Below are 23706 nucleotides of genomic sequence, written 5' to 3'. Positions count from 1 at the left end.
GGACAATCAGGCAGGCAGGCAGGCGAGCAGTTGGGAGCCAGCGGTCCTGGATTGAGAAAGGGATGTCCAACTGCCAGTTTAGGCCCGATCCTGGGATCGGGCCTAAACCAGCAGTCAGACATCTCCCGAGGGGTCCCAGATTGGAGAAGGTGCAGGCTGGGCTGAGGGACATCCCCCCCCTGCAAGAATTTCATGCACCAGGCCTCTAGTGTGTTAATTGAAGCTGGATGAAGCATAGAGGTGCATTATATTATTCCATTTGTGTGTATTTGTGTGAGAGAGAAACATCGATATGAGAGACATATCTATGGGTTGCCTCCCACACGTGCCTGACTGGGGCTGGAGATTGAGTCTGCAACCTAGCTACATGCCCTGACTGGGAATCAAGCCCAAGGCCCTTCAGTACTCTGGCCAATGCTTCAACCACTGAACAACACTGGCCAGGGGCATAGTTTTTTGTTTGTTTGTTTGTTTTTAATGCTTTAATCACTGTAAACCTATAGAAGAGACTGTACAGTTTCCCAAACATGTGTGTCCCCAGAACATACTCTGGGATATCCCAAGTTATTAAAGGCCAATGCTGAAGTCACATCTCAAAGTATGTTGTCTAGACACAACCACTTCAACACTGAGACCATTTGGCACATTACTAGATGTCAAATCAAAGGTTTCCTGAGCTCCAGGCCCCAGATGTTTCCACCCTTAAAAATATATTTTATATTTCAGAGAGGAAGGGAGAGGGGGCACTAGGAACATCATTCAGAGATGAAGACACATGCCCTCCTGGCCCACAGGATCCCTGAGCCCCAGCCATGGTCTTCTTTAATCCAACTCCCTGATTTTCAGGGCCTCTTCTCCCAGCAGATGGCTGCTTCGCTGAGCATCATTCCCATGAGATTCTCTCTCCTATAGATGGGTCCATAAGCCCCTGGGCAAGGGGGGGGGGGGCGAGTTGATCCCCATGGGGCACTGTGGCAGTGCTGAGGATGGGATCATAACCAAAATGGGCCACATAGGTTGAAAATAAACACTTTATGCAAAGACATCCTTTAAGGCAGGTGGAGTTCCATCACTTTCAGGGACTCCTGCCCCGACCCAAGGAAAACGTGGGTAGGGACCAGGCAAGAGACACAAAAGGGGCAGCCTGGATGCAAACTGATGGCCAATGGAGTAAGAAAGCAATGGAGAATGTGGGTTGAGGTGGAGACAGGAAGAATCCCAGCTCATCCGGCTTGGCCTAGAGTCAAGGTGCTAAACTCCTGGCTCCATCGAAGCACAAGGTCCTCGCTTCTGGCGGGGGTCAAGATATTGTAACTCTCGTTCTTCAGACATCTCATACGGGATATCTACACGGGGATCGAGTACACACACAATGTGAGTTATAGAGCAAGGAGCCAGCAGTGTGGAGGTGGGGAGGTGTCAGAAGTCCCATGAGAACCAGAGGCAGGTGGGCATGGGCACAGGGCAGTAGAGGGAAGGAAGCAACTCAGCTGTGGGTTTTTCCCGCTGCAAGAGATACCAAGTGGCCCCTCCCCCTTTCAGAAATCAGGAGGCTGAGGCTGGGGTAGGAAGTGACTTATCCCAGACTTCTTGGTGAGTAAGAACAGAAGGCAAGACTGCAACCTCAACATCTAGTTCCCAACCCAGCGGAGGTTCTTCCTGTGGTGCCCTCAGGGCCTTCACCCCTCTGCAGCATTCCTGCAGACACCTCTGGCTGGGGCACCTTGCTTACTCCAAGGCTGGGGGCCTGGAGGAGAGCAAGTGCTCTGGTGGTGGCCTCTGCCCTGAGAGGCAAGTAGGAAACTGCTCTCCACATCCCAGCTGTGTGGAGCAGGGGAAAGGAGGTGGCCCAGAAAAGACACCCCACCAAGGTGACCGATTTAGAGGGGCTGATGGGAGGAGGCGGGCCGTGGTGACGAGCTCACCTTCTGATCCCGGTTTCTCATCAGACACTGTTGGCTTTTGAAGGCACAGTAGTTTGGGTACTGCACATAGTCTGTGTCACAAATCTAAGCCAGGAGCCAGGGATGGGGAGGCGGGGAGATATCAGAAGCCTTATGAGACACCAGCCCTCCAGAGAGTGCCCGCGGTGAAGGAACCAAGGGCAGGGGTGTGACCTTTCAGAACCAAACCTTCCACACTGTGGGTGTCCCTCTCTGAGGAAGAGGCCTTTGTCCCCTCTGCCTTTCCCATCCCACCCTCACTCATAGTTCAGTTAGTGGGAAGAAGCCAGGAGCCGGAGAGTGGGAAATGGCTTCCCCGCTGTTCAGTTGCTGATAAAACAGCTGAGGAATGGGGAATGAGGAAGGGGCCCTAAGGGTGCAGAACATTGGAAGGGGGCCAATGACTGAACCAGCCTCAGGGAGCCTTCTAGTGATGGGCAAGTGAGGGAGAGGGTAGAACAATCTCATGTGGGACCGCGGCTGAATCACTTTCCTCTGTGGACCTCGCCTCCCCATCTATAAACCCAGGGGTGCAGCAGAGATGATCTCTGAGGCCTCTTCCAGATCTAGCGGCCCAGGGAGAAGGTCTGGGCAGGGCCCCTCAGCTCAGTGACCAGCCCTTTCTTAAGCTGCCCCTACTTTTCATTGTCTTGATTTCCCCTGTGAAACCACAGAAAGGGGGTGCCTGGCTCTCAGGTACAACAGGTAGTTCCACAGAGCAGGTAACTCTGGGGAGAGGGGGAACAATAATGCCATTGGGCAGGAAAAGCACTGCAAGAGTTAGGGAAGGAGGCTGTCAGGGAAGGACTGGATCAGGGGAGGGGTGGCCCTTCACCCACCACCTAGTCATTGGTTGTAGGGATGAGTATAACTTTGGCCTAGAGTGGGAAGTAACCTGACCAAAGCCCCTTGGCAGGTAACTGGCAGAGCTGGGACCAGAAGCTCTGTCTCCTGCCTCAGGGTCCTGTGCTTGCTCTTCCACCCCTCCCAAATCCTACCTTCTTTGCCAAACACAATCCTGCTCTATTGTGTGTGTGTGTGTGTGTGTGTGTGTGTGTGTGTGTGTGTGTGGTCTACTAAAAAGAGGCAGCTGGTTTAATGAGGACTGGTTCTCAGAAGCCAGGGGCCCAAGTCCCCTTCCACATCCTAGGGCTGCCTGGAGCAAATAACCAGCAGGAATTGGGGTGAGTGAGGTGGGGTTCAGCTTTGGGGAAAGGCTCTGACCTTGGTGGGGAAATCCCCATCCTGGAAGCTAAGGAACTCAGCCTGGAGCCAGCCAGCTACTCGAGTATCTTCACAGCCCTTCGTGGCTAGCAGGGCACACCAGAAATCCATGCGAAGCCCGCCATAAATATCCAGCCCATAATAGCGGCTCGATTTTACATTCCCCATCTGTAGCAGAGGGGACAGGGGAGAGGTGTGAACCCCTGCGCCCCCTGCAGGTCTCCCTTCCCGATAGAGGTCCAGAGCCTGAGGCCTCCCCCACTGAGGCTGTCCAGCTGGCTAGGTACCTGGATGCCGATGGCCATGCTCTGGGATGAGAGAAAGGGGCTCATGAAGGGTGTTTTGTGGGAACCGTCACACTGCTGCCGCTGCAGGTTGGCCTCCGAGTGGCACTGCTCCAGCTTCAGGGAGCAGAAGGCACAGAGGGGACAGATAGCTAGGTGGTGCCGCCCAAGGCTGTCACAGACCTAAGGCAGGAATGTAGTAAAGAGGCTGAGGCTGTGACCAGAGCAGTTCCCACAATGTTTTTGCATCCAGGCTCTTCCAAAAGCTTTTCTCCCTGCCCCCCTCCCCAAGGGTTCCTCAAGGACCTCGCCTCAGCACTCTATTTCTTCACTGGATGATTTCTCTACTCCCAGGTAATCTTCATCTCTCTGCAAGTGACACCCAGCTCTTCATCATCCGTTCTGATCTCTTTCCCAAGGTCCACATCCTCACTTGCCAGGTGCCTGACAGCTGCCCACCCTCGGGTGACCTACAACCGCCTCTCACCTAGACTATCTGAATAGATCTCCTAACTTTCCCCTTTTCTCTCTCTTTCCTAATGATAGTGCTAGTAGTTGACACAGGGCTAAGCACCGTGGATATAAGTGCTATCATCTCATTTAGTCCTCACAGGAGCCCTGCACATTAGCCCTCATCATATCTCCATTTGACTGATAAGGAAACAAGCTCAGTGAGGCTAACTTGCTCAAAAGCATATGCCTTATAAATGGTGGAGTTGAGACATGGATCTATCTAGTCCTTCTAACTTCAAAACCTATACTCTACTTAGGTTTAAACCTCCAAGTTCCTGGAAGACATTCTTTAGAGTGGAGCTCCCCATCTCCCAGCTAGGTTCTTTGCCCTGAGTCCCTCGGTCTCCTCAGGGAATCTGCAGTCAATCCCAGCCGCCTCCTTCTCCACCCATGGGTCCAGCACACCACAGGTGCAAAAAATCTCCTTGTTCACTCCGCACAACAGCTCATAAGGGAGGCATAGTCATGTCTCTCACCAAAAATGGTTAGTTACTAAGTTCCTTTTTCCTACCCAATTAAATACAAATGCTCCAGACTGCCACCTTGGATTTTTCACACTGTGACCCTTCCTATTTCTCTGACTCTATCCCTTACTGCTTTGCTCCAGGCAAAATGGGCTCCTTACTGTTCCCTTACCCAAGCCCTAAAATCCAGTGGGCTCTCCATGACTCCTGAACTTCCTACACTTAAAAACCGCTCTCCAACACCTACCATACTCCTTTTGTAATGCTGCCGAGTCCCCCGTGGGCTCCAGGTACTTTAAGGGCAGGAGCAATATGTTCATTCTTGGTCTGTCCCTCATGAAATCTCTTTTTCTTGCCTCACAGATTTTGCACATGCTATTCCCTCTAGCAGGAAGCTTCTACCACGTCCTTTCTTTGGCTGGTTAACTTCCTTTCTCTTCAGGTTTCAATGTAAACGTCAGTTCCTCTAAGAAGCATTTTCTGATCTTCCCAAACACAGACAGCTGTCCCCTTCCGCTCTCTCTACACTTTGTATTTATCCATCACAGCGTTTCTCCTGTCACACTGTTCTGCCTGTTTCCTCATCTGCCTCTCCCACTAGGACTTCAAGAGCCCCCACGATAATTAGATCTATTGTGCTCATCGTTAATATCTCAAATACCTGTTCAGAGTTGGTGACCAATCAATATTTGTTGAACTAATGGATGAATAAATGGCATACCAACTCCTAACAGATGTTTGCTAACTTGTGTTATTTAAAAACCTAAAGGAGCCCTAACCAGTTTGGCTCAGTGGATAGAGTATCAGCCTTCGGACTCAAGGGTCCCAGGTTCGATTCCGGTCAGGGGCATGTGCCTTAGTTGCGGGCACATACCAATGGGGAGTGTGCAGGAGGCAGCTGATCGATGTTTCTCTCTCATCGATGTTTCTAACTCTCTGTCCCTCTCTCTTCCTCTCTGTAAGAAATCAATAAAATATATTTAAAAAAAATAAAAACCTAAATGATATTTTCCTGGGAATAGGACTTGCTGGGTGGTGAGGACACATCGAGACAAATTTCTCTACAGATCCCTGGAATGGGTTCTATGCCCGCCTTGGAAAGGAGAGCTGCATCTAAGGTAAAGCCAAGGTTTGAAGATGGTGAACTAGATCAGGAGATGACTCAAGCCTAACAACTCAGAGAGCTGAAGAATGAATTCTGGCTCTAGCAGGTTTGGCTCAGTGGACAGAGCGTTGGCCTGTAGACTGAAGGGTCCCTGGTTCCATTCTGGTCAAGGGCACATTCCTGGGTTGTGGGCTCGGTCCCCAGTAGGGGGCCTGCAGGAGGCAGCTGATCAATGATTCTCTCATCATTGATGTTTCAATCTCTCTCTCCCTCTCCCTTCTTCTCTGAAATCAATAAAAATATATTTTAAAAAAAGAATGAATTCTGAATTGGAATGCATTCCAGACTAGTCTTGAGCCTTCCTCCTTTAAGGTGAGCTGGAGATGTCCTTCCAAAGAAGGGATTCCCACTTGAAGAGGACCTCTCCAGTGATGCCTCATGCTGTCTGTATCCCTGCCCATCCCCCCACTCCCAAGGCCTAATAGTGCCAGGCCCAGAGGATGCCCAGTGAGCAAGTATCCATTAAACAGCATGCTGGGCCTACCGACTTCCCGAAACCAAGGATCTCATCCTCCAAGTGCCGCCAGGCCTTGGCTGTGGGGGTCATGATGCAGGTGTTCTCCACAATGGAATAGCACATCACGAGTAAGGCCTCCTCATGGGGCAGCTGCAAGAGGCTGCAAGGAGACAGACCTGGTTGGTGGGGAAGAAAGCTACATCCATTCTCTTTCCTTTTCCTCAGACTCTGTTCTTGGTCACACACATTCAGCATGCTGGATGGGGCCTTAGAGGCCTCTGGACCAACTGCCTCCTTTTGAAAATGAGGAACTGAGGTCCAGAAAGGGGAAGTAACTTCCTCAAAATTGCAGTGTTTATCAAGGCCATAAACAAGACCGGAACTCAAGCCTGGTAGCTCCAGGTTTAAGGAAACAGGCATCTAAGGCAGGACTTAAACCAATGATGGCCACTGAACAGGTGAGGCCGGCAGTTACTAGGTGCGCCTGAAGCCCAAGCAGGTCTGATTGGGTCTGGTGGTCAAAGTTGGAAAGTGGGCTTCTCATTCCCAAAGAAGGCAGCAGGAAAGGCAGCAGGAAAGGTAGGAGGAAAGGCAGCAGGAAAGGCAGCAGGAAAGGTAGGAGGAAAGGCAGCAGGAAAGGTAGGAGGAAAGGCAGCAGGAAAGGCAGCAGGAAAGGTAGGAGGAAAGGCAGCAGGAAAGGTAGGAGGAAATGCAGCAGGAAAGGTAGGAGGAAAGGCATCAGGAAAGGTAGGAGGAAAGGCAGCAGGAAAGGCAGCAGGAAAGGTAGGAGGAAATGCAGCAGGAAAGGCAGCAGGAAAGGCAGGAGGAAAGGCAGCAGGAAAGGCAGCAGGAAAGGTAGGAGGAAAGGCAGCAGGAAAGGTAGGAGGAAAGGCAGCAGGAAAGGTAGGAGGAAAGGCAGTAGGAAAGGTAGGAGGAAAGGCAGCAGGAAAGGTAGGAGGAAAGGCAGCAGGAAAGGCAGCAGGAAAGGTAGGAGGAAAGGCAGGAGGAAAGGCAGCAGGAAAGGCAGCAGGAAAGGTAGGAGGAAAGGTAGGAGGAAAGGCAGCAGGAAAGGCAGGAGGAAAGGCAGCAGGAAAGGCAGCAGGAAAGGCAGGAGGAAAGGCAGCAGGAAAGGTAGGAGGAAAGGCAGCAGGAAAGGCAGGAGGAAAGGCAGCAGGAAAGGTAGGAGGAAAGGCAGCAGGAAAGGTAGGAGGAAAGGCAGCAGGAAAGGCAGGAGGAAATGCAGCAGGAAAGGCAGCAGGAAAGGCAGGAGGAAAGGCAGCAGGAAAGGCAGCAGGAAAGGCAGGAGGAAAGGCAGCAGGAAAGGCAGGAGGAAATGCAGCAGGAAAGGCAGGAGGAAAGGCAGCAGGAAAGGCAGCAGGAAAGGCAGGAGGAAAGGCAGCAGGAAAGGTAGGAGGAAAGGCAGCAGGAAAGGTAGGAGGAAAGGCAGCAGGAAAGGCAGGAGGAAAGGCAGCAGGAAAGGTAGGAGGAAAGGCAGCAGGAAAGGTAGGAGGAAAGGCAGCAGGAAAGGCATCAGGAAAGGTAGGAGGAAAGGCAGCAGGAAAGGTAGGAGGAAAGGCAGCAGGAAAGGTAGGAGGAAAGGCAGCAGGAAAGGCATCAGGAAAGGTAGGAGGAAAGGCAGCAGGAAAGGTAGGAGGAAAGGCAGTAGGAAAGGTAGGAGGAAAGGCAGCAGGAAAGGTAGGAGGAAAAGCAGCAGGAAAGGCAGCAGGAAAGGTAGGAGTCAGAATTTCCTGTACCTGCCAGAGTTTTGGCTTCTCCAAGCAGAGTCTTCATCAAACACCTCACTCATTTCATCCATTTCCTGGGCAGGTTGACTGAGCTCCTGGATATTCTCCGTCATCATAGGCGTAGACTTCACTTCCCGCACCCGGGCAGCGAAGGACAAAGGGTTGGAAGATAAACCAGCCTGGTGCTTGGGCTCTGAGTCTGTCTGCAGCCCATACATGGTATGCAGTCTCTCCCTTGTCCCCTGTCCTTCCTCCTGCTTCCCCTCCCCCTCCTCTTCCTCCTCCTCCTCCTCCTCCTCCTCCTCCTCCTCCTCTTCCTCCTCCTCCTCTTCCTCCTCTTCCTCCTCCTCTTCCTCCTCCTCCTCCTCCTCTCCCTCCTGTTTATGTTTTTGTCCTTGCTCCTGTTGTTGCTCCTGCCTTTGACCCTGCTTGTGGCCTGACACCCGCTCTGGGCCTCCCAGGGACATGGAGGCTTGCAGCAGCTCCTCCACATTGTTCTTGAGCAGTTCGGGCCAGGGCTGGAAGGCCTGCCGTTCTGTGGCTGCAGCAGGGTTTGGGAGGGACCAAGAAAGAGAAGGAAAGGAACAGTCAGCTTTCTGGCCTCTGAATGTTTTTGTTCAGCGAGACACACACATAAACACCAAGACAGAAGAAAGTAGCCTCAATCCAAATTATTCACACGGTCAGGTACAGATGACACAGAAAAGAATACAAATATCAAAATAACATTACCATGGCGATTGTGGCGTTGGTGGTATGCCACCTTTCCACCTCCCTACCAGTGCCCCTCTTAACTGCCACCTCAAATTCCACCTGTTGTTTCTCTCACTTAGGAACTAGCACATATTCTGAATAGTTGACAGCTAATCCTTTCTAGACTGAAGATGTTAGCTTACAAAAGTCCCGGGGATGTTTTAGGGAGCTAAGAAAAATGGAGTCGGGGCAGCCTTGGAAGTAATGCCAGAAGATATTCTGGGACAGGACAGCTCTAACTTGTATTCCTAAAAAGCAGATTCCCCATTATGTAAAGAGATGCCTGTGTCCATCACCCACCCTTGCTCAACATTCTTTCCGTATCCCTACCACCGAGTCTCCTCGGTTGGGAGGGTCTCACCTGTGTTGTGGGATGGCATGGGGGAGGTCATGGTGGAGGGCTGTGCTTCAGTAGAAGAGTCTGTCTCCTGGTCAGCGTTAGGTGAGAGAATGGGGACTGGCTGGGAGCATCGGACCCTCTGCAAGAAGAGAAGGGATGTGGGAATGCCTTTCCCAAAGGGATGCCTCACCCCAGCTTACTCCTCAGTCCCTCTCCCAGCTGCTTCGCTCACAGCTCCTGGGCAGGGACGAAGGCACAGGGTCCCTGGTGGAACCCTCTAGACCTGAGGAAGGGTTTCCCTGCAAGATAAAACTCCATGTCTTAGACACAACCCTGCCTTTGGTCTTTAATGTTTGATTTGAGTGACTCACTGACTGTTAGAAGAAATGGAAGGGCTTATCTTTTTGCCTCTTCCCTTCTTTTCTTAGTTAACAGGAGTGTTCTGACCGCCTGAATGCCCAAAGGGAGTCTGCATTCATACATAATCTGGGTAAATGATTGGCCAAGTGGCAGGGAAGAAAGCCCTACGGATGGCCCTCCTCAGCTCCTTACTGCCACTGCCCCTCCCTTTGTCCTGCGCCACCAGATCCATCTTTGTCCTGGGACTCACCTTGGCGTAGTAGACATGGTTGGAGCAACGGTACTGAGTAAACTGGCAGAAGGACTCGAACCAGGAGGCGTAAGGGAGGTCGGAGCACACAGCACCTGGGCAGGGGCAGGGGTGCAGACGGTGAACACACAAGGGGGACCTCCCTCCTGAGGGCGGTGGGCGCCTTGGGTCTGGAGAGTGGAGACTACTGGCCCAGGGCCAGAGGCCGGGCAGACCCGCCCGTCTCCAGCGAGCACAGATCTGCCCCAGGAGGCGGGCCCTCACCGTCGGGCACCAAGCCGTGGTTCTCATACTGGTCCAGCTGGACAAGGGTGGGGTTCCGGCAGCCGTGGGTGGCTCTCAGACGGCAGGTAGTCTCTGCCTTCCAGGTGGGGGTCAGCAGTGCGAAGAAGCGCTCATATTCGGCGGGAGAGAGGGGGCTCCCGGGCGTGGAGGTCGGAACTGAATCCTCGCCGCCGCCGCGGCTGCGGCCAGGGGCAGCTGAAGGCAAGAGCAGCACTGCGGGCGGGGAACAGGCGGATGGGCGGACGGACCCAACTCCAGAACCCGCTCCGGGCCCGGGATGGACCCACGCTGGCCAGCGGAGCCCCGTGTGGATTAGCATCGGGGTGTCTGGTCAGTGGGGATGCCAGGGACAGAGGCAAAGGAGAGCCCTGGGGAGACGGGGAGGAGATGGGGCAGAAGCGAGGGGGCGTCCACCGTGGGAAACGTTTCCGAATCAGTGAAGGAGGGTCCTCGGGAGGCGGACCCGGCCGGGGGGCGGGGAGGCGGGAGCGGGAACCTCTCACCCTTCAGGAGCGAGAGGAGGAAGCCAGCACCGAGCTTCCTCATGGCCCAGACGGTCCGCCCGCGTTCCCCGGACCAAAGCGGCCTCTAACGGGCCAAGCCAGAGAGCGCAGCGGCTGCGGCCAGCAGAGGGGAGCAGGGGGGCTGCTCTGACGTCACAGACGCCCGGGGGCGGGGCCTCCGAAACTGACCTGGGAGTCCTCGTGGGTCCATTCCAGTTCGGGAGGATAATGATTAAGGTACCACTGACGCTGTATCTTTTTTTTTTTTTTTTTTAAGCACAAAAAACAAACATTTATTAGGCATCTACTCATTACAGGTGCTGGGCACTTTTTTTAGGTGCCTGAGATACATCAGTGATAAAATGGTCCCTGTCCACAGGAGTGAATATAAATGTCTCCAGGAACAGCACTGAAGATTATTCCCCTTTATGCGCCTGTAGGTTTTATTTTCAGTTATTACAGTGCGTACCTCCAACACAGATTGCAATTGTTTACATGTCTGGGTTCCCTTCCTGGACTGCGGGCTTTGGGATGGCAGGGGTGTCATACCTTATTCTTCTGACACATGGCCGGCATTCAGTAAATGGCAGTAAAATGAACCAAGGAAACTGGACTGCCCAACAGGCTGTCGACGTCTAATGGGAGGAGATTGTGCTTATCTTGGTCTCAGAGGAAAATCGGTGTTTTTTTCCCAAATATCTTTTTAAAAAAATTTAATGAATTTATTGGGGTGACATTGGTTAATAAAATTAGATAGGTTGCAAGTATACAATTCTATAATATATCACCTGTATATTGTATTGTGTGTTCACTACCCCAAGTTAAGTCTCTTTTGTCACCATTTACCCACCCTTTACCTTCTGCGCCCCTTTTCCCTCTTGTATCACCATACTGTTGTCTGCTTTTCCCCCCTTAATCCCCTTGCCTGCCTTTTTCACTCAGCCCCCAACCCCCTTCCTTCTGACAGCTGTCAGTCTGAACTCTGTATCTATAAGTCTGTTTCAATTTTTTTGTTTATTTTGTTCATTAGATTCTACATATAAGTGAGATTATATGGTATTTGTCTTTCTCTGACTGGCTTATTTCACTTAGCAGAATACTCTCCAGGCCCATCCATGCTATCGAAAAAGGTAAGATTTCCTTTTTTTGTTGTTGTTAATCTTTACCAGAGGGTATTTTTTCCATTGCTTTTCAGAGAGAGTGAAAGGAGGGGGGAAAGGAAAGGGAGGGAGGGAGGAAAATATTGATGTGAGATACATCAATTGGTTGCCTCCCAAATGTGTAGAGACCAGGGGAGTGGGGAGTGAACTAGCAACCCAGGTACATGCCCTTGACCAAGAATTGAACCCAAGACCCTTGTGCGTGACCGATGCTCTAACCACTGAACATACCAGCCAGGGAAACATTTCCTTCTTTTTTTTACAGCCGAGTAGTATTCCATTGTGTAAATGTGCCACAGCTATTTTTCCACCCATCCATGGATGGTCACTTGGGCTGCTTCCAAATCTTAGCTATTGTAAATATTGCTGCAATGAACACAGGGGTGCATATATTCTTTTGAATTAGTGTTTCAGGTTCCTTCAGATATGTTCTCAGAAGTGGAATCACTGGGTCATAAGACAGTTCCATTTTATTTTTTGAGGAAATTCCCTACTGTATCTACAGTGGCAGCACCAATTGGCATTCCCACCAACAATGCACAAGGGTTCCATTTTCTCCACATCCTTGCCAACACTTTTTTGTTGATTTATTTTATTTTATATTTTATTGATTTTTTTACAGAGAGGAAGGGGGAGAGATAGTTAGAAATGTCGATGAGAAAGAAAAATCAATCAGCTGCCTCCTGCCCACCTACTGGGATGTGCCCACAACCAAGGTACATGCCCTTGACCAGAATTGAACCTGGGACCCTTCAGTCTGCAGGCCGACACTCTATCCATTGAGCCAAACCGGTTAGGGTGTTTGTTGATTTATTGATGACAGCCATTTGACAGGTGTGAGGTGTTACCTCCACTGTTTTTTATTTGCGTTTCTTGATGATTAGTGACATTGAACATCTTTTCGTATGTCCATTGGCCATCTTATGCCCCCTTATTGGTGACTATGTTCCCCATTCAGTGGGTTGTCTTTTTATTTTGTTGATGGCTTCCTTTGCTGTGCAAAACCTTTTTAGTTTGATGTGGTCCCATTTGTTTTTTTCTTTTGTTTCCTTTGCCCAAGGAGATACATCAGAAACAATATTGCTATGTGAAATGTCTGAAATTTTACTGTATCCCCTAGTTGGGACTGAGCCCACAACCTGTGCATGTACCCTGAGCTGGAATTGAACCAGTGACCACCTGGTATATGGGACCACACTCAACGGAGCCACACTGGCCAGGCTCAACTGTTACTATTTTATTTTTTTTTATTGCTTTTAGAGGAAGGGAGAGGGAGAGATAGAAACATCAATGATGAGAGAGAATTATTGACTGGCTGCCTCCTGCACACCCCCTACTGGGGATTGAGCCTGCAATCCAGGCATGTGCCCTTGACCGGAATCAAACCTAGGACCCTTCAGTCCACAGGCTGACGCTCTATCCACTGAGCCAAACTGGCTAGGGCACTGTTACTATTTTTTAAAGTGACATGCTGTTTTGATTACTATGGCTTTGTAGTATACTTTGATATCAGGTAGTGTGATTCCTCCAACTTTGTTCTTCTTTCTCAAGATTGCTGTTGCTATTTGGGTTCTTTTGTGGTTTCCTATTAAGTTTGTTTTAGTTCTGCAATATACACCATTGGTATCTTAATAGAAATTGTGTTGACCTATAGATTGCTTTGGGTAGCCTAGATGTTTTAGTGATGTTCTAGTCATGAACATGGTATATGCTTCCACTTATCTTTATCTTCTTCAATTTTCCAAGTATAGGTCTTTTACACCCTTGGTTAAGTTTACTCCTAGGTATTTCGGTGTTGTTGTTTTTTAATGTAATTATTAATGGGATTATTTTCTTACTGATAGTTCATTATTGGGGTATAAAAATGCAACCAATTTCTGGATAGTTATTTTGTACTCTGCTACTTTACTGAATTCACTTATCAGTTCTAGTAGTGTTTTGATGGAATCTTTATGGTTCTCTATACACAGTATCATGTCATCTGTAAATAATAAGTTTTACTTCTACCTTTCCAATTTGGATGCCTTTCCCCCCTTCTTTTGTGATTTTGTTCCCTCTCCCCTTTTAATCTTTATTGTTGAAAGTCTCACATAGGTCCTCCTTTTCTCCCTATTAACCTCTTCCGGCCGCTCCTGCCTTCTCTTGTCTGATCACTGTAGCCAGGACTTCCAATATTATGTTGAATGAGATTGGTGAAAGCCAACATCCCTGTCTTGCTCCTGATCTTAGTTTTTGCCCATTGAGTATGATGTTGGCTCTGGGTTTGTCATATATGGCCTTATTATGTTGAGGTGTGTTTCCTCTATTCCTACTTTGTCAAGAGTTTATATCATAAATGGGTGCAGCCATTATGGAAAACAGTATGGAGTTTCCCCAAAAAATTAAATATGAAGCTGCCATTTGACCCAATGATCCCACTTCTAGGAATATATCCTAAGAGACCCGAAACACTAATCAGAAAGAATGTATGCACCTCTATGTTCATAGCAGTGCAATTTACAATAGCTAAGATCTGGAAACAGCCCAAGTGCCCATCAGTAGGTGAGTGGATAAAAAAACTATGGTACATTTACAAAATGGAATACTATGCAGCAGTAAAAAAGGAGCACTTACCCTTTGAGACAGCATGGAGGGACCTGGAGAGTATTATGTTAAGCAAAGTAAGCCAGTCAGAGAAAGACAAGTATCACATGATCTCACTTACATGTGGAATCTAATGAACAAAATAGATCCAGAGACATAGAAGCAGGGAACAGACTGGAATCTCAGAGAGAAGGTGGGTGGGAAGAGATCAACCAAAGAACTTGTATGCACATATCCATAACTGATGGACACCGACAATAGGGTGGTGAAGTCCTGGGGAAGGGGTGGAGGCAGGTTAGAAGAGGTTATTGGGGGGGGAAAGGGGACATATGTGATACTTTCAACAATGATTTTTAAAAAAATGTGTGCTGGATTTTATCAAATGCTTTTTCTGCATCTAATATGATCGTGTAATTATTATCCTTCATTTTGTTTATGTGATATATCATGTTTATTGACTTACAGGTAATTGTATGAGCCTGTATCCCTGGACTAAATTCTACTTGATCACGGTGTATGATCTTTTTTAATGTATTGCTGGATCTGGTTTGCTAATATTTTGTTGAGAATTTTAGCATTTATGTTAATCAGGGATATTGGCCTATAATTTTTTCTTTGTAGTGTCTTTATCTGGTTTTGGAATTAGGATAATGTTGGCCTCATAAAATGAGCTTGGGAGTCTTCCATCCTCTTGAGTTTTTTGAATTAGTTTGAGAATTATAGGTCTTAGTTCTCCTTTGAATTTTGATAAAATTCACCTGTGAAGCCATCCGGTCCAGGACTTTCATTTGTTGGGAGTTTTTTTTATTACCTTTGATGGAATAGGCCCTGTGTTGTCTTTTTAAAAATGTATTTTTATTGACTTCAGAGAAGGGAGAGGGAGAGACAGAAACATCAATAATGAGACAGAATCATTAATTGGCTGCCTCCTACATGTGCCCCATTGGGGATCCAGCTCATAACTTGGGCATGTGCCCTGACTGGGAATTGAACTGTGACTCCTAGTTCATAGGTCAATGCTCAACCACTGAGCCATGTCACCCAGGCTACCTAGGATAGGAAAAAGGGGACATATGTGATACTTAAGTGCATCACCTTATTTCTTTTTCAAGGTAATCCCATACTGGATACTATTATTATCCCTATTTTACAGATGCAGAAACCTGCTTTGAGAAACAAATTGCCCAACTAGGTAGTGAGGTCTAAATGTGAGTATAGGCAGGGTTCTGAGGTGGCAGACATGGAATATACAAAACAGTCAGGGCCTACTGGGATAGGAACCAGAGAGGAATTCTCCAGGTAAGAAATGAGCCAACAGGAGAAACAAAGAGTAAGGTTCAGATGTGGGGGAGCTCAGTATAGAGAAGTGGTTTCCCTGGTCTGAGGCAGACCCCCCCAGCCAGTCAGCTTTGTCCTTTCCAAATTGGGAAGTTGTGGATTCTGGTTCCCTGTTTTGTCTTGATTTTAGCATGTCATTCTCCCACCTCTTATCCAACCCAGAAATTCAAAAGTAAAAAAAAAAAAAAAAATGCTTGGCATATATACTAAAATGGTATCTTTATAAAAAACACAGCAGGCCAATGGGTATAGCTTTTATTCACCTACCCAAGTTCCTTTACATGTGGCTTATTTGCATTCCACCTTGCCCCCTCTCCCATTCACAAGGCTAGGACAAAGCCTCTTGGCACAGAGGAAGGGGTGGCCCTTCAACTAGGGCTACAGCCCAGATAAGCTGGGGAAGCCGCCAGCATGGAAAAAGGAAGATAACAATGAAAGTTTATTATACCATAGCCCCTCACAGGGTGGAGGGAATCAGGAGGGTTGGGGGAGTGCCCCCATGCTATTGCCCCAGTCCTTAAATACAAAGCCAGGGGAGTAAAGAGGACCATCCCTTGGAAATACAGCACCTACCTCAGCATGGAGGCAAAGGACAGTGGGCAAGACCACTTCCTTCTGAAGGGGGGTGGGGCTGAATGAGAGCATATACCCTTAGTGGCTATGAAATTCCTCTCTACCAGGATTTGAATGCAGCCTCAGCACCAGTAGTGGGGACAGGGGAGGAGAAAGGATGACAACACTGCACCATTCACTTCTCCCTGAACCCTCTGGCCCAGCACAGGCATTCCTCTCCCCACTAGCCCAGGTCAGGGGATGTGGAAGAAACTATGTCAGAATTCAAAGCCCTTATCTATTTCTTCTTCCGTTCTTGGGAACAGCGTGGGCAAAACCTAAAGAAATAAATAGAACATGACAGAGAAGGGGAAGGAGAAAGTGAGTGAAAGAGAGAATGCCCTCCGCCGTTCAGCATAGGGGCAGTCCAGCTCCTACCACAACTCTCTCACTCACCATTTCCCCCGAGGCTTGGTTGTCAGACCCACACAGGCAAAGTGGAACCACTCGATGGAACACTAGAAAAGATGGAAGAAGCAGAAGTCAAGGCAGGGTGGGACAGAGGAAAAAAAGAAGCCCCCCCTTCATAAATTCCTTAGGAGTATTCCCCTATCCCATTCCTTTGGAGAATTCTTAGAGGTCCCAAGGCCAAAAACTCCAACCACCTTCTTCCTATCCTGATGTCCCACTATTCAACCTCTTGTTTCTACCTCATGTCCCCAGAACCCGCCATCCTGAGGCAAAATGGTTCTCACATCAGGATTGTCACAGCCAATCATCTCTCCATAGGAGACCTGGTGACAAAGGCAATAGGTGGGTTCGTTGGGATCCACAGGCATATCCAGCACATCAGAGGGGTGGACACTGCCAAAGGTCACTGAGGGCATCCCATACTCAGGACTTCTGTACACCAAGAGGAAAAGAAAGTGTCATCTGCAGGAAGGGAAGCTACTACTTGAGACTCAGAGGTGGTGAAGGAGATCCTGGTGGGGCAAGTGATTTGGTGCTGCTTCTCTCTGTCCAGCAGATAACAAAATGGTAAGGAGAAGAAAGGAGGAGTCTAGGACCCTGAGGAATAGATGGGAGGTCTATAGGGAGCCATGAAGAGGACAGAGAAAGTGGCAAGGGGCAGTGCAGGGTGGGAGTAGGGTTATGGGAGAGAAGAGGATGTCATCTGGCTCCCTGATACACTCACGTGCGTACAAGTTTTAACTTCTTCTGGGCAGCCTTGGGGGCTTCTTCATCTGAGTTCTTCCCTTTAGAACGAGCACGGGCAGCTTTCTTCTCCTTTTGAGTTCGGCCTTCTAGGGAAGAGGAGAAAGGCAAAAGGCAGGGAGACAGAAAGACAGGTTAAGTCCCCCTTCTTCCTTCTCTTTCCAACCTGGTGCCCCTCCCTCATAGCTGAAGAGCTGGCTTCTTCTCCCTCTGAATCCTCGACCCGCTTCTGAGAGCCCACCCCCCTCCTCACTCTTTTTGCCTTTGCTGGAAGAGCTGTCATAGTCACTTGACTCAATCTGCTTCTCCTTCAAATCAGCCTCAAAACGAGCCAGGTCTGTGTCCAGTCGCCGAATGTGTTTGTCCACCTGGGAGGAAAGGAAGAAGATAGAGGTACAAGGCTGGTGCCAGTGAAAGATAACAGGCTAAGGCAGATTTTATGAATCTCCCAGACCCAACACAGATCCCAACACAGATGAAGGAGGGGTCTAGGACCCTGAGGAATAGATGGGAGATATGTGGGGAGTCATGAACAGGGCCATACCATCTCATAGGTCTGCATGGCAAGCTGCACCTTGTCGTCACCAAATTCCTTGCACTTGCCATAGGCTTCCTGGATTTGTTTGAGAAGGGCCAATTTTTCTTCGGAGCTCAGGTTGCGGGCGCTACTCATATATTCAGTGGCCAACTTGTCAATTTCAGCCTTCAGGTCTACAACAGAGAGAGGCCTGGTCACAATGGCCCCTGAGTAGCTAGGTGATACACACTTCTTCCTCTTCTTCCTTGGACCTTTTCCATTGACCATAACCTTTGAACTAAAACGTACTGAGTGTTCATAGATACTGTGCCATGTACTCAAGTAATACAAATCGACAACATTTGTCTCAAAGGTGCCTTCAGGTGCTGCAAACATTGCTATCAGAGTTGGAACTTAAATTATTGAAACATAATGAGGGACCCTTTGCATACTGCACTAATACAAATTATGTTTTTGTTGCTGTCTGAAGATGTTTCTTTGCAAGACTTGTTGCTGCTTCTTGAATGAATTTTTGTCTTAAAAGCCAAAATTTTAAGGTTTTTGGTCGCAAAAATATGCCACAACAGCTCTGAGTGCTGTAAACAAGGTTGGGTCATCTGTTGCTGCTGGCTTCCAGGTCTGTACATTTATAGCTCATCATTTAAAATGAGACATAACAATTCTTCTACTTACTGTCCACCCTTTTTCTCTCAGCATTTGCAACTTGCTAATAGTTCTCATCACTTTTTTTCTGTTTGTTATCTTACATATATTGCTCCAAACATTTACATTTTAGTATTGGAAGGCTGGTGATGTCCCAAGACACAGACTATAGGTATCTACTGCCCGATATTTGGTAGGGCTCATAAAAAAAATGTCGACAAAAAAGAGACAGAAGCATGACTGTAACAGCACAGCAACAGAGAGCAGGAAGGACTGCGCACGCACTATGCTTATGCCCCACTTCTTCGGGACCCTTGGAGGAAGCTGAAAAAGCATGTAGTCTGATAATCTCCAAGTGGCCTTTCTGTGGCAGAGAAAGAGTTGGAACTGTATTACAAAGAGAGCAAGCTGGTTCTCAGAATTCAGCAGGCAGTTCTTAAGGACCTATATCCAGATATCAGATGATGTTCACCTTTTCGTGAGTAAACTTACCCAGAGTAACTTAAGTTACCTAAAACTGTATTATCAGCTTGTTACATTCTTGAGCATGGTTTCATAAGAATGGAAGATAAGACCTATATATCCTTCAGCAGGTGTGGGGGATGGATCCAACAGACACCTTTGACTTTGAAGAGACCAACCTGACTACTGCAGTGTAGCCTCAGGCTCCCAGTGAATGCCTCAATGCAGCCAAACTTGTTCAACTTCCAAGGAAGGCCACAGATGGTATCTAGTGCTTCTGTAAGGTTGAAGAATACAGTGTAGAGATCCTGACGTTAATTGCTGCTTTTCCTTCTTTTTTCCTTTCTTTCTCTTTAAGAGCTTCTGACGCAGCAAAGCTCCTGTCTACCAACGTGAGTTGCTGTCTAAAGCCACGCTGCATTTTGTGACAGTAACGTTAACACTGGAGTAGAAAGAGTCTCGCCTTCCTATAAATATATTAAACATGGAGAACAGACATGATTCTAGAGTGGGCTTTTAGTTTGCTGAATTCTTCTTGAGGAAGCTATAAAGAACATAGCATCTCTGAATTCTTGAGGCATTGTTGCAATATTCCATTTGTTATGGAAAGGCTGATATAGAAATGCAGATCATCATTACTCTCATCTTAAGAAATGCAAGAGAGTAAAAAAGAGAGAAGCCAGAGTTCTTCAGATCAGACCAGATGATAGGGTAACACAGAACAGAAAGAGAAATGACCACATACACTCAATCAATATTCACATGGACTCCTTACTCTGTACGTACCCTCTGTTCTTTGGTCCAGGTCTCTCATGAGCTGAAAGTTTCTCTGGAGCTCAAAGGGGAGGTTTTCAATACCTAGGAAGAAGAGGAGTAACTGAGACTCGCTGGACTTCATAGGCCTTATAGCTGTTTTTAAAGTATACAACAGTACTCAAATTTCCCTCCTTTGAATCACTGGATGTATCTGGGACAGCATTCATCACTTCTTCCTCAGAAGGGGCTGTGTCTGCCTCTCTCTACAACTAACCTCTCCCTCTCACACAGCTGTCCAACCCTTTCCCCCCCTTTAGTGACGTACTCTACAAATTAGCTCTTCCCTTTCTCTTATTTCCAATTTCTGCCTCCAAGCTCCTTGCTCTCAACTTACAAATATCCTCCTGGTATCCTCCACTACTCATCACATACTCCCAATCTGTTCTCCATATAATAGCCAGACTGTTCTTTTAAAAAAATGCAAATCTGCCGAAGCCGGTTTGGCTCAGTGGATAGAGCGTCGGCCTGCGGACTGAAGGGTCCCGGGTTCGATTCCGGTCAAGGGCATGTACCTGGGTTGCGGGCATATCCCCGGTGGGAGATGTGCAGGAGGCAGCTGATCGATGTTTCTCTCTCATCGATGTTTCTAACTATCTCTCTCCCTTCCTCTCTGTAAAAAATCAATAAAATATATTTTTTTTAAAAAATGCAAATCTGATCAAGTCACTTACCCTACAGTAACTTCCTATGGCACTATTCCTAGTCCTGTTCTGCACTTTCTGGCCCTTGCTTACCTCACACCAGCCTTAATTCATGTCAGTCCTCCTCTGTGCTCCCTGCTCTGGTCATACTGGCCTTCTCTGCCTGCCTGGAACTTGCCAGCAAGCTTCTTGCCACTTGGCTTCCTACATGCTGCTCTCTGTGCCTGGAATGTGCCACCTGGTCTTTTTCATTCCACCTCCACCATGCCTCTCGGCCTGCTAAATTCCTGTTTATTCTTCAACATTCAGCTCAACTCTGACTCTCCCATACTCAAATAAGTGCCTGAATTTTGCTGCCAAGTTATTCTATCTCCACTATTCCTTGCACTTATCCAACTATCATTAAATAATTGCATAATTAGTTACAGTGTTTTTTGATATCTGTCTCCTCAGCCTTCCAGAAGGGCTGGACATGCCTGCCTTCTCCTTATTCTCTAGTGTTTAGAACTATGGTTTGCAAATGAGGGTCCTCAATAAATACTTGTAGAAATGCATGAATTCTTAAGTTTCTCCCATAAAAGAAAAATCTCTTTGCATGACTATACTTCAAATTTTAAAATGCCTCCACTGCTTTAACCTATAACCTCAGATCAGCTACCACCAGTTTACTGAGATTACTTTAAGTCACCAATGACTTATGAAAGCAAACGATGTTATCAGTCCTATCCTAAAATATGTGTCTGCAGCAGTTGGTACCATCTTCTCTGCTTTGAGTAACTTTCTTCCTCTTAGGATTCTGAATCTCTTATCATATACTTACTGGTAATTCCCACACTGCTGTTTCCATAGCCTGTCCCTTACATGTTAATGTTTTCTTGAGGTTACTCTCAAGCCCTCTCATTTTCTCCCTTTTTTTTTTTCTGAACGATCTTGAGCTCATTCATTCTCATGGATACAATGATCATTCCTATACTTAAGTCTAAATGGAATTAACCATATTGCTGTTACTCCTGAATTTCACATCTTGTTGATGACATACTACCTACTTCACTTCCCAAACAGGGACTTAAGAAGTCACCTTAGATCCTTCCTTCTCCCTTAACCATTTACTCATTCAGTCAGTCCCGTCATATTTAACTCCTAAATATTTCTGTCGCTCCCTGAGATAAGGTCCTCAGCTCTGAGCTGGACTGTTATTACTAACTGAGCTCCCTGTTACAAAGGCTATCATGCTCCGGTTGATCATATGTCAGTTGTTTTCCTTTATAAAAATCACTCCATTTAAAAAAATCTGTTGGTTCCCCACTAAAGTGCAAACTTCTTAACTTGGTTTTAAAAGACCTTGATAGCCCCGCCTCTTTCTTGGGTCTCACTTCCCATTCTTTCACCTTAGAGCAGCGGTTCTCAACCTGGGGGTCGAACGACCCTTTCACAGGGGTCACCTAAGACCATCGGAAAACACATATATAATTACATATTTTTTTGTGATTAATCACTATGCTTTAATCATGTTCAATTTGTAACAATGAAATTGGGGGTCACCTCATTAATACAGTAATGAGGAACTGTATTAAAGGGTCGCAGCATTAAGAAGATTGAGAACCACTGCCTCAGAGTCTTACATATCAAACACTTGACCCCACAAACCCATATAATACCTTTGCTGATGCTCTTCCCAACCTGCAGTTCCCTCTTTCCACACTGCAAAATACTCGACCTTCAAGACTCTACATCATTAGCTTCTCTTTCTCCAGTGTTACCAAGTGTCCTTTTCATGTATTTTTAGTATGTCACTTGCCACACTTTTATATTTATTAGCGGAATCTAATATCCTCCTGGTATCCTCCACTAGACGATGAGCACTTGAGGGTAAGGGCTGTCTTATTCATTTTTTTATATCCCCAGTACCTGCTACTCTGTCTGAACCATAGCAGACCCTCAATAAGTGAATGAATGAATGAATGAATGAATGGTTGAATGACTCCCAACACTAAGACAAATGTAAGCGCACGGGGTGACAGGCTTTGTGAAGGGGTGGGTCACATAAACGGTACAAACATAACCCAGATTTCCATTTGATGAGAACTGGATCTTTACTCCCAGAAGAGAAGCCTTCCAGTTCATCTGACAGTGTCACCTATAACCCCCACCCCCACCAGAAGCCACTCCTGAGAAAGAACTAAGCGGAGGAGCCGCGAGATCTTTGTCGCTGCTCCAAATGGCAGTGAGTGAAATGCTAAAACGACCAGATTTATAGTCTGCACAAAGGAAGAAAGATTCGGAATGATTTTGAGGAAAATATATACCCAGAGGTTGGAGACCCTGAAGACGGGGCCAGCAAATATTTTCTCTTCAAGCCACATCCCTCAGCCCCACCGCGTACCCCCTCCCTCACCTGACACCCAAAAGCCCGGGTTCGACCCTGCTGCCCCGCCCCCTCCTTCTTCACACCCTTCAATGTTCCTCTCCGGAAGCCCCTGCACAATGGTGACCTTCTGACCACCGGGACCTCGGGGCCTTAGATCTCCTCAGCCCGCCCCCGCCCCACCACGCTGTGACCCCTGACCCCCTCCTCCAGACTGCTCTTACTGTCCAGATAATGTTCCAAATACATCCCCGCAGCCATCTTGAAGCAAAACAAAGCAACTTCCGATCCACCCCGGAAGTGACTGAAACACGACAGGCGCCGCAGCTATTATTCTTGGGTTTGGGCCCTTCCGCCCTTAAGAGGAGAACTTCCGCCCTTAGTGAATTATCCGCCGGGACACAGCGGCCCGATGTCGACACTCGTCCTTCTGCGTAAGTATCCAGGGCCGCCCGCAGAGGCGCCCTGAAGCGGCTGGAGCCCGCTTCCGCCCTCACTGAGCCCCGATACGCGACCGACCGTGGCGGTCATGACGTCACCGGAGGTCGCCATTTTGCATCCTCCATCGAACTTTTTTCTCCCTCTACAACGGGAGTGTGCGGTCATGAGGTAAAACAAACAAAAACCACCCACAAAAACCTGTCTCTTGGATGATTTCTCATAAATGTCCCTTTTCAGCACCCGGGGATCATTCATCCCTTTTGCAAAACAGAAATCTGGTGACTAGAGCTGATCCCAGCTGAGTGGGAACTTTCTCTAAGGTTGCTAGTTTCTGAAGGAAGTTGGGGAGGCAAATCGAGTGTTATGAGATTAAAACATCGGCATTTGTGTTCACTCACACGAATACCAACTCCCCAGGATTTATTTTTTAACATGGGAAAAGTAGATTGTGTATCCACTTTGCTTATACCTACAAATAAATCTATAATCCTGACAATAAATCTGTAATTACCGACACTTCTCGTCAGGATTCTTGTCTATTTTACATTCAAATACGTTCTCACATAAAATGACCTTCCCCTCTTGCTTTTGTCTCCCTTTTTATTCGAGTTTATTGACGATGTAAACTAGCACCAGGATTCTGAAAAGATGGAACATGGAGCTGTGG

The 23706-nt window shown here is 47.7% G+C and overlaps 2 protein-coding genes across 14 annotated transcripts; both read right to left on the bottom strand.

The window, feature by feature from the left end:
* Positions 1-141: 141 nt before the first annotated feature.
* LOC118651876 (acrosin binding protein) lies at positions 142-11169 on the bottom strand. Of its 3 annotated transcripts, XM_036301541.1 has the most exons (10): positions 10287-11169; positions 9763-9996; positions 9499-9593; positions 8910-9027; positions 7805-8336; positions 6078-6210; positions 3455-3634; positions 3168-3335; positions 1926-2009; positions 1224-1346 (listed from the first exon to the last, which is right to left on the bottom strand). In XM_036301541.1, exons 1-10 carry the CDS (start codon positions 10327-10329, stop codon positions 1224-1226), a joined length of 1710 nt encoding a protein of 569 aa, XP_036157434.1. In that variant the 5' UTR covers positions 10330-11169. The 3 variants fall into 3 exon arrangements, with proteins under 3 accessions (XP_036157433.1, XP_036157435.1, XP_036157434.1); XM_036301540.1 differs by having other exon boundaries at positions 142-1346; positions 9763-11169; XM_036301542.1 differs by lacking the exon at positions 1926-2009 and having other exon boundaries at positions 142-1346; positions 9763-11169.
* Positions 11170-15607: 4438 nt separating this feature from the next.
* Positions 15608-23007, bottom strand: ING4 (inhibitor of growth family member 4). 11 transcript variants are annotated; one of them, XM_036298299.1, is made up of 9 exons: positions 22823-22864; positions 19563-19634; positions 18956-19053; positions 17679-17845; positions 17388-17502; positions 17115-17223; positions 16630-16822; positions 16376-16437; positions 15608-16257 (listed from the first exon to the last, which is right to left on the bottom strand). In XM_036298299.1, exons 4-9 carry the CDS (start codon positions 17805-17807, stop codon positions 16218-16220), a joined length of 648 nt encoding a protein of 215 aa, XP_036154192.1. In that variant the 5' UTR covers positions 17808-17845; positions 18956-19053; positions 19563-19634; positions 22823-22864; the 3' UTR covers positions 15608-16217. The 11 variants fall into 11 exon arrangements, with proteins under 11 accessions (XP_036154192.1, XP_036154183.1, XP_036154187.1 ...); XM_036298290.1 differs by lacking the exon at positions 18956-19053 and having other exon boundaries at positions 22823-23007; XM_036298294.1 differs by lacking the exon at positions 18956-19053 and having other exon boundaries at positions 16675-16822; positions 22823-23007.
* Positions 23008-23706: the final 699 nt, after the last annotated feature.

The sequence above is a fragment of the Myotis myotis genome, unplaced genomic scaffold (genome assembly GCF_014108235.1).
Source record: "Myotis myotis isolate mMyoMyo1 unplaced genomic scaffold, mMyoMyo1.p scaffold_m19_p_3, whole genome shotgun sequence".
NCBI lineage: Eukaryota > Metazoa > Chordata > Mammalia > Chiroptera > Vespertilionidae > Myotis > Myotis myotis.
Note: the sequence above shows the minus strand (reverse complement) of the source record. Positions and strands in the feature narration are given on the sequence as shown.

What these genes read in the sequence shown, in the direction of transcription:
- LOC118651876 (XM_036301540.1), bottom strand. Translation starts at nt 10,102, where the DNA reads ATGCTAATCCACACGGGGCTCCGCTGGCCAGCGTGGGTCCATCCCGGG. An exon ending in AGAAGCCAAAACTCTGGCAG is followed by an intron (nt 6,211 to 7,804) that starts GTACAGGAAATT and finishes GTCTCCTTGCAG; the next exon opens with CCTCTTGCAGCTGCCCCATG. An exon ending in ATGGGGATTTCCCCACCAAG is followed by an intron (nt 2,010 to 3,167) that starts GTCAGAGCCTTT and finishes CTCCTGGCTTAG; the next exon opens with ATTTGTGACACAGACTATGT.
- ING4 (XM_036298290.1), bottom strand. Translation starts at nt 22,859, where the DNA reads ATGGCTGCGGGGATGTATTTGGAACATTATCTGGACA. An exon ending in CCTGGACCAAAGAACAGAGG is followed by an intron (nt 17,846 to 19,562) that starts GTACGTACAGAG and finishes TCTCTGTTGTAG; the next exon opens with ACCTGAAGGCTGAAATTGAC. An exon ending in CCATGCAGACCTATGAGATG is followed by an intron (nt 17,503 to 17,678) that starts GTATGGCCCTGT and finishes CTTTCCTCCCAG; the next exon opens with GTGGACAAACACATTCGGCG.